The 8394-nt window shown below is 35.9% G+C and overlaps 2 protein-coding genes across 2 annotated transcripts; both read right to left on the bottom strand.

The window, feature by feature from the left end:
• Positions 1-436: 436 nt before the first annotated feature.
• Positions 437-2022, bottom strand: LOC142612196 (uncharacterized). Its single transcript, XM_075784312.1, has 3 exons — positions 1975-2022; positions 1278-1347; positions 437-1196 (listed from the first exon to the last, which is right to left on the bottom strand). Exons 1-3 carry the CDS (start codon positions 2020-2022, stop codon positions 511-513), a joined length of 804 nt encoding a protein of 267 aa, XP_075640427.1. The 3' UTR covers positions 437-510.
• A 1554-nt stretch (positions 2023-3576) lies between these two features.
• On the bottom strand, positions 3577-6501 carry LOC142611796 (uncharacterized). The gene is made up of 6 exons (XM_075783941.1): positions 6345-6501; positions 6064-6267; positions 4658-4969; positions 4152-4313; positions 3853-3936; positions 3577-3769 (listed from the first exon to the last, which is right to left on the bottom strand). The coding sequence occupies exons 1-6, from the start codon at positions 6372-6374 to the stop codon at positions 3662-3664; spliced, it is 900 nt and encodes a 299-aa protein (XP_075640056.1). The 5' UTR covers positions 6375-6501; the 3' UTR covers positions 3577-3661.
• Between the last annotated feature and the right edge of the window lie 1893 nt (positions 6502-8394).

Here is an 8394-nt window from a genome sequence, read left to right on the forward strand (position 1 = left end):
TGTGTACTGTTTATAGGACTCACAAACTACTTTTTTCTTTCTTAAAAAAAAAACAACTTTAAAACTAGCTAGGTCCCACGGTACTATTCACACATTTAAAAATTATATTGTTACAGTATTTTTAGTTTTCAGCAATAAGTAGTATTCAAACAAACCCTTAGAACTAAAAAAAAGAATACTAGCAGTAGTTTTTGATTCACACCAAGAAGCGAATACTTTTTTATACAAATATTCCTTATTCTAGTTCATAAGTAAACGCATCTCATTAGTTTTATGATTAACTAACAAATTTAGAGGGAAGGAAATACTTAATTCTTAAATATCATGAAATTTAAATACATGAGCAAGCAAAGCATAAAAATTTGAAATGAAAATGTAACATAATCCCACATCATTTGAAATTTGAAATGAAGTCGCATTTAATATATTTCTAAATTTGTAATATTTAATATATAATGTGAATCATAAAATATATTCGTTTCAAATTAAGGGAATTATTTTCAACTCAACTCACATCACTATGCATTTTTGCATGTCACCACATGACACATCAGAATAGTGAGCATTGAATGGTTGTGATGTGGGAGGACCTTGGGGTTGTCCCCGTGGTGGATATCCATATGGTGGATAACCCTGTGGCTGTGGAACATGATTGCTTGGTGGTGATGGTGGTGGTTTAATGAATTCAATTATAAAAGTATGATGATGGGGCAAGTTTTTCATTGCATTACAGTTAAGATTTTCACAGCCACCACCACCACCACCATAGCTAGAAGAAGCCTCACAATGACTTGAGCCAGCAGCTTTTGCAGCCTTAAGCTTAGGCCCATCCTTCTTTTCACCTTGAACATCACCAAAAGATGCATTTGCATGACCCTCTTTGTAATCATTAAATGTCATTTTCAATGTCCTAGATTGAACAAGCTCCACGTTTTTCAATCTCTCAAGTTTAGCCAATTCTTGAAGTTCTGCTAATTGGAAATCTCTGAATTGCTCTTGTCCATTTGGGTTATTAGTAGCTGCAACATGTGTGTTATGGTTAGGCACAGGGTGTGGTGATGGAATATGCATCGTTGCACATGGTAGCTCTCTTCTGTTACATATTCCTTCAAGACGTTCAGCAAGTGTGTGAGGATCTATTTCAGTTGTAACTTTTACTCTCCCAGATTCTCCATCAACCTCAATAGAATACACTCCTAGCAAAATAATATATAATGTTACAGATTTGCAATTTTGATAAAATTTAGTTATTAAATAAAACCAAAACTTGAAGTTACCATGAAGTTTTGACAACAATTGCCTCACCCTCCTTTGACATTTCAGACAAGGTAGTCTGAAAACGTAAGTCTGTAACAAAATCATTCAAGGAGATTTTATAAGAGTTTAAAAACCAAATAAAATCTATACCATATAGTTTCTTTGAAGTAAAAGTTAAGGTATTAGTGAAGAGCCTTGTAGCTCAATGATGTTGCTCAGTTTTCTCAATCGAGATAATTTGGATTACTCCATTCCCACTTCTTGTAAGGAAAAAGGAAACTAAAAGGATGTATAATTACATGAACGTTTACTAATATATATGCTAAAAAGGATCTTAATTCCTTAATCATAAATTTTGTGTAGTGAAATATATTGGAGAAAATTAACACAAGATAAAAAAAAACAAAAAACAAAATGACATATTATACTATAAATCGTATGGTAAGTAGAAACAAAATAAAAAATTAATTGGCAAGTCTAGAACTTTTGTGATCGAAATAGCAATCGATTGCTGTTAAACTTGAAAACCAATGAATCCACACAAAAGGACAAATTGTTGTATTGCAGCTTGTGACTTGCTTAGAGGACCAACAAGACTATCATAAGATATGTAATAAAACCTTACAATAATGCTAGAGGAACTAAAGAGAAAAATTCATGAGCCAGACTTCTAAATTCCATGCAATTATCTAAATCCTGTAGAATTCAGCAAGCTACCTGAGTAGCAATATGGGGGTCCATTACATATGGGTGGTAGTACTCCATTACTCCATTAAAAGTAGCTTCAAAAACTTCACAACCAAATACAAGCACAGAGATCTTCTGTTGCCTTCAAATTACTTATGTTGTTGGGTCAGGATATACTAGGGAATTCTTGCAAGTGATGAAGAATTTTAACAAAAAGGCAGACAAATTCCTTGCAATTTGAAGGAAATAAAAGGGCCAATATTTATAAAGTAGAAAAATGATACCTGTCATAATTTAGAAATTAATTATTGATCTAATGTCATTAAAATGATGATCAAATCTTCATGAATCTTATTTATATCCAAATTAAATGTCAATATGGTGTCTGATTTCATTTTTCTTTTGAAATATTAGGTGCCTATTAGGAAAGCATTAATTGATTTAAGACGAAATTTTATGTTTTATGAGTAAAGATTTGGTGAATATATATAAGGACTTCACCTGAACTACAACCTGAAATTTTTTGTAATATATAATATCATTAAAATTTGTAGCTATAAATACTAAGGGCATGAGGATTAAGATAGTATCCTCTGTATGATCCCCTGAGTCAAATCTTTGGATTAAATTATTGGATGAAGAAGATCATTTACAATTCCTATGGGGAAATGGTTGTGTAACAGTGTAAGTTTTGCACAAAGTAGTCCTAATGGAGGAAGAATATCAGGATTTGTTACACAAAACACAATCACTATTAACCCTTCTAAAACAAACATGGGTACAGGTACGGATACAACTTGATGACAAGCAATTTCAAAAAAATTATAACATGATACTATGATTACGATACTTGAACGATATGAATATGACACCGGTGCAATACCCCAAATAAAGTGCCCATACACAAAGCCTAAACTAAGTGTATATGTGCGTGAAGCTCCCTCTTGGAGACTTGAACCCCGGTTTTTACCCCCCACACCTCACAAGCATTTGTACTTGTAGAGTGACCACCGCAGCAAGGAGGAGAGGTGGTCATGCTTCTTAGACTTTCAAAAGACAATAAAATTTGCAAAAGAAAGGAATCAGCTGCGTCGCTTGTTTAATCCCATTAACTATCATTAGTGTAAAATCTTTGGAAAATCGATTAATTTTTCAGTAACTAGCGATGCTGAGCATAGACTAAACAAGATAGTACTGTATATGTAATATGTTTGGGGAAAAAGGCCTAGAGAGTCGATCAAGAGCCCATTGATATATATAGTTGAGAAACTACTTTAACCCAAAATCGTGAACCAATGGATTTGGGCTCTTTTTTTTAGTCCCTTAGGGCTCATTGTTAAGACCAATACATTTGTTCATTAGAGATCTCGTATCAATTCGTAGGGGGAGAGCCTTAAACTAAAGGGCCATGGTCTAACACTCACCTTTATTTATATATTTTTATAATAAACTTGTATGGCTCCAAATCAATATTTATATAGAGTATGTCTATAAGGAGAATTCTACTGGACTACGGCATACATTTTTTTTGGTATGTTACTATTAGCGATTAAGATTAGATAAGTTTGATAAATACATTTTTTTTTAATGTGAACCACAGAATTAGAATGACCTAATAAGTTGAAAATCAGATGCCAATTCCAAGGGATTCTTACACCCAATAACCATTTATTTCAATTGTATAAAAAACAAAACATTGAGTTTCAACTCCAAATCTCTAAACTAGAAGAGACCCTTCCATGACAGTAATGGCTTTTCCTTGCAGAAGCACTGTTTGGTTTTGTTCGTCTAAATGTATGTTTAGCACTCCACCTCTAGGTGATGCCTGAACAAAGTAAACAATGTAAATGATATAATGAAGACAAAGATTACAATGAAGTTTCAATGCACTAGAAATAGCAAGAATACCGCATAAGCAACCAAATCACACTTCCCCAGTTTTTTGCTCCAGTATGGTGTTAAGGCACAATTTGCACTCCCAGTTACAGGATCCTAAAAGAGAAGTGATAAGTAAGAGGAAACCCCACTGGTTCAATTCAGTTTTACACAATAACAGAAGGAGGAGTTAACTTTTTTTCCCTTTCCTTTTTTTATTTCTGAATTCTAGTAGCACCCCAGAAACTAAGGATTTCTAATATTATCTAGAAATTAATTTATAGCATCAAGTTTTTGCAAAGCATTACATTGTTTGAGACCAAGTATTTTACCTCATTGATCCCAATTTTTGGGCCGAAATATCGATAGTAATAGTCAAATCCAGACCCTAGGGGAGCAACCCCTGAAATAATCATCCCCCTTCCTGGACATTTGCGTATTGCATCAAACTGTGGCTGTAGTTCTTCAACAGCTTGTCCTGATGGGAGAATGACCTGCAAAAGACTATAACCTTAGTTTCTAGTTTTTAACAAAAATTTCATCTGTCAGTCAAAAAGATGCCACTTTTGCTAAGAGAATCACTTAGGCTGTTAGGCACAAAGGTTGTTAGACATATTCCAACCAATTATACATCGAATCTAATGATCATGTCAACAGATAAGACTAGTCATGATTCTCAATTGGGTCAAAAACAATACACAAAATAGTTCATATCATTTGTGTAAAGCCAACATTATATTCTCTCAGGGAATTTTCAAACGCATATATTACTATATGATACTCAAAACTTATGAGTAAAGAAATATTAAATCAAAGAGAAAAAGTATGGAGGCATTACAACGATATCATCTTTAGCAGTTGTCCTCTTTATATCAATCACAGAAGCACCATTCAGGGCATTGGAAATTGTTGAAACCTCAGCAGAATTTAAATCAGTCATTGGGGTGGTAGGAAAATTCAATTCAATAAGAAAGCTCTCATGTGATTTGCCATTCTGAGAATTCAAACCATCGGTTGTTTTGATTTCGGGAACCCTTCTAGCAGTTACAATTCCGGATACAGTGACAAATTCCACAATGCTAGAATTCATAAAACTAGAAGTAAAGATTGTGTGTGCAGCAGCCAATGTGGCATGACCACAAAGCTGAAGCTGCAATAGAGTATCAAACATTTGCAATGTCATTTTCTCTTTAATCAACATTTGGCTGCTATAAGATTCACATGCAAATAAATCATTGTAAGATATTGAATTCCAAAAGAAAATAAACAAGTTTATATACAACAAGTTATGATTAAGTCTTAAATGAAATCTAACTGATAAGGAACATAAATGGCATGCCAATCGAAATCATATGATCCGTCTGGTGTTTTTTGTGCTGTAAAACACTTTAAGCCAAAAATTGGGGTGTCTGGCAATCCTAAAAGAGTTCTTTCGAGAGGTCCTCAAAGCTCTAAAGTTGAAAATTGGAACTTGGAAAAAAAAAAAAAAACTCTATAATTCACTATTAGTATTTTATAATCCTTTCTACTTTTCCATCTCCCTAACCAAATGAACCCCAAAGCAATATTCACAGTAATTTGACAAAAACACAAAACATTGAAGTTGAATATTGCAGTAGCTCTATTTACTAAAGTTCTACAGTTTTTCTAATTCCTACAATATGTCAAACGGGTAAATAATGCTGTCACAATATAAAGAAATTCAAATTTTTATCTAGAATTATATTACTTGGCAAGCCAAATTTTTATCTAGCATGATGGCAATTTGGATTAGCTTTTAGCTCTCAACTTTAAGCTTTTTAACTTATTTGCTTACGTACGTTGTCTTAAAGTCCCAGATGTTCTAAATACAAATATATTACTGTCTTTTTTCAAAAAAATAATAATAATAATAATAAATAAATAACCTGAACTCTTGTACCCCTCATAAAAAAGCTATTCAAAGGTGCATTCAACTGTTTTTTTTTTAAAACTAATTCCTTATTCTTTCAAATTTCAAAATTCTAATATATCTTCTTTTTTTGGGTGGCAAATTAATAGCCTCCCCGAGAAAGTAGTAAATTAATAATAAATTTCTTTTCTTTTAAAATTCTGTACTTTCTTTTTTACCAACTACAAGTAGCATGCGTACATGCGCAACAAAATTCATTTTTTATCTGATTTGCTATTTCATTATTAGTATTATTGTTGTTGTTGTTGTTGTTGTTGTTGTTTTGTCATTGAGTTACAAGCCAAAGTACATACCTCAGCTACGGGGCTGAACCATCTGATATGGAACTGAGGAGTGGGTGAGTCAGAGTGAGTGAGGTGAGTCAAGTAACACGTAGTGGAGATGTTGAACTCGGCTGCCACCACTTGAAACCACTTCTCGCCCCTTTGATCTTCTTCCTCTAACAAACATACAGCTGCCGGGTTCCCCTTGAACGCTGACTCAGTGAACGCGTCCACCTGCCAATTAAGTCCCACTACAAACTCAGAATCCCATTCATAAATATATAGCACAGATAGAGAGAACTGAGAAGTACCACATAGTACTTGACAGGTTTCTTTGCCATGTTTCAAAGAGAGATTTTCAGAAGAAGTGAAAAATGGACTCTTGTTTTTTTTTTTTTCTCTCTCTAAGTCTAAAACATAGTATGTTGGTCAACGCACATAAACAACTCACAAAAGACTAGCCTAGCCAGTATGGGACAATTTAGGTAGGTATACTTAAAGCTCAATTCACAATTATTACGTAGTAGGAAAAGAAAAGTTCAATTTGGCTACTACTTACTCCTCTACTGTTAATAGTGTGTCAATATTGGTCCTTGAACTTTCAATTATATATGTTGATTTAATTCCTCAACTTAAAATCAAGTCTATTATATTTTATCCTTAGATCTCTTCTATTTTATCCTTTGATTTAATTCCTCAAAGTTTATATCCGACCTTCTATCTATCTATCATGGCTCTTGACCACATGTAACAGTACTAACACTGGAAAAACATTAAAAGGGCTGGTTAAATTATCATGTTACGATTCTCAATCTCAAAAAAAAAAAAAAAAAAAAATATCATGTTATTACGTACCCCCATTGATCGCTAAGCATTGACGACGTTTTCTCACGTAACTTTGCTAGAAGAGCGCGCTTTATACTGGTGCCTAAAATTTCATGGAGAATCACAGGAGGTGGAAGAAAATTCTATAAAATAATTTGTCTAGGTGCACATCACGATTGCAAGCAGAATATATATATCATTATTGATAGTAGGGCTGTCCAAGCAAACCGTGAACCCGTCGGAACCGACCAACCCGACCGAAACCGACCCGTCACGACCCGATCCGATAGCTCCGGTGATCGTACGCGGGTCCCGAGCTCCAAAACCCGACGCCGGTGGTTCGGTTTCGGTTCCCTTCCTTCAAAACCCATTCAACCCTACCCGCCCGAAGAGAGAACAAACCGCTGAGATTTCAAGCTTTCCGACAAGTTTTCCAGCGCGATTTGGCAGATTTCGGCAACTAAAACACCAGATCCGGCGACTAAAACACCATATTTGGGGGGGAAAAGTATCGGATTTGGCGAAATCTCTGCCAAATCTGGCTAGATCACACCGGATCTTAGACGGATCGGGAGAGATCTCGCCGTTTTTCTACTGTTTTGGTCCTCTCCGGCGGGTTTAGGCCTCACCCAAAAACGCCGCTCACCCGACGGGAAACCGACCCGTAAAACCCGACCCTAACACGGGTCGGTTGCGAGTCCGGCGCCTCCCCACCCAACCTCCGGCGGGTCGGTTGCGGGTTGGGCACAAACCCGACCCGTGGACAGCCCTAATTGATAAGACCAATAAAATCTTAGTCCAGACGAACCCATCAAATACCATCATCCATCACTCCACAGCATGGATGACAGTAGGAGTGCTATAAAGAGGAGCATTCAATGTCTCGGACGGTTTCCAATCAGCTAAGAAGACCGTTAGAGACCCATAAAAGCACATTGAATGAGCCCAAAGGCGTTAGAAAAAAAAACAATTACACCACCATGAATAGGGTACAACGGCTAGAAAGAATGAGAATGTATATAAGGCACACCTAAGAGCCAAAGAAGGTACATACACACATACTCACAAGAATACTCTATTCAATCTAGCTCTTGCAAACCTATTATGCCATTTCTCATTACTAACTTTACCATTGGAGACTCTGTGACCGGCACCACACCGGTGACCACTTTGAGAGAAGGATTATATTGTCCTCTTTGCAGATACAAAGACGAAGTTCGTGCTAACCCATTTAGACGAACCTACTCAATTGACGATTTCAACATCATCAGTTTGATGTCGTCTGTGGGAACGACAATTTCGTACTTTGGTTTGAAAGCGTAGTTCCATTCAAACTCCAGAGTCCAGATGGAGTCTAGCACGCCGCAAGACTCTACAGCATTAGCCTTGCAAATCCAAACACTCTCAACCAGCCTGGCGAAGCTCACGAGGCAGACCTAGGAGATGAGGTTGCAACTTCAGCAAGGAGACAACCATTCTGGAACCCTCCGGAACGAAGAGGGGGACTAACAAAGAGGAACGACCACCAACCACCAA

The sequence above is a fragment of the Castanea sativa genome, chromosome 10, assembly GCF_040712315.1.
Source record: "Castanea sativa cultivar Marrone di Chiusa Pesio chromosome 10, ASM4071231v1".
NCBI classification, from domain to species: Eukaryota; Viridiplantae; Streptophyta; class Magnoliopsida; order Fagales; family Fagaceae; genus Castanea; species Castanea sativa.

What these genes read in the sequence shown, in the direction of transcription:
- LOC142612196 (XM_075784312.1), bottom strand. Translation starts at nt 2,022, where the DNA reads ATGGAGTACTACCACCCATATGTAATGGACCCCCATATTGCTACTCAG. An exon ending in ACCCCCATATTGCTACTCAG is followed by an intron (nt 1,348 to 1,974) that starts GTAGCTTGCTGA and finishes ATTTTGTTACAG; the next exon opens with ACTTACGTTTTCAGACTACC. An exon ending in ATTGTTGTCAAAACTTCATG is followed by an intron (nt 1,197 to 1,277) that starts GTAACTTCAAGT and finishes TTATTTTGCTAG; the next exon opens with GAGTGTATTCTATTGAGGTT.
- LOC142611796 (XM_075783941.1), bottom strand. Translation starts at nt 6,374, where the DNA reads ATGGCAAAGAAACCTGTCAAGTACTATGTG. An exon ending in CAAAAATTGGGATCAATGAG is followed by an intron (nt 3,937 to 4,151) that starts GTAAAATACTTG and finishes CTTCTCTTTTAG; the next exon opens with GATCCTGTAACTGGGAGTGC. An exon ending in GTGATTTGGTTGCTTATGCG is followed by an intron (nt 3,770 to 3,852) that starts GTATTCTTGCTA and finishes TACTTTGTTCAG; the next exon opens with GCATCACCTAGAGGTGGAGT.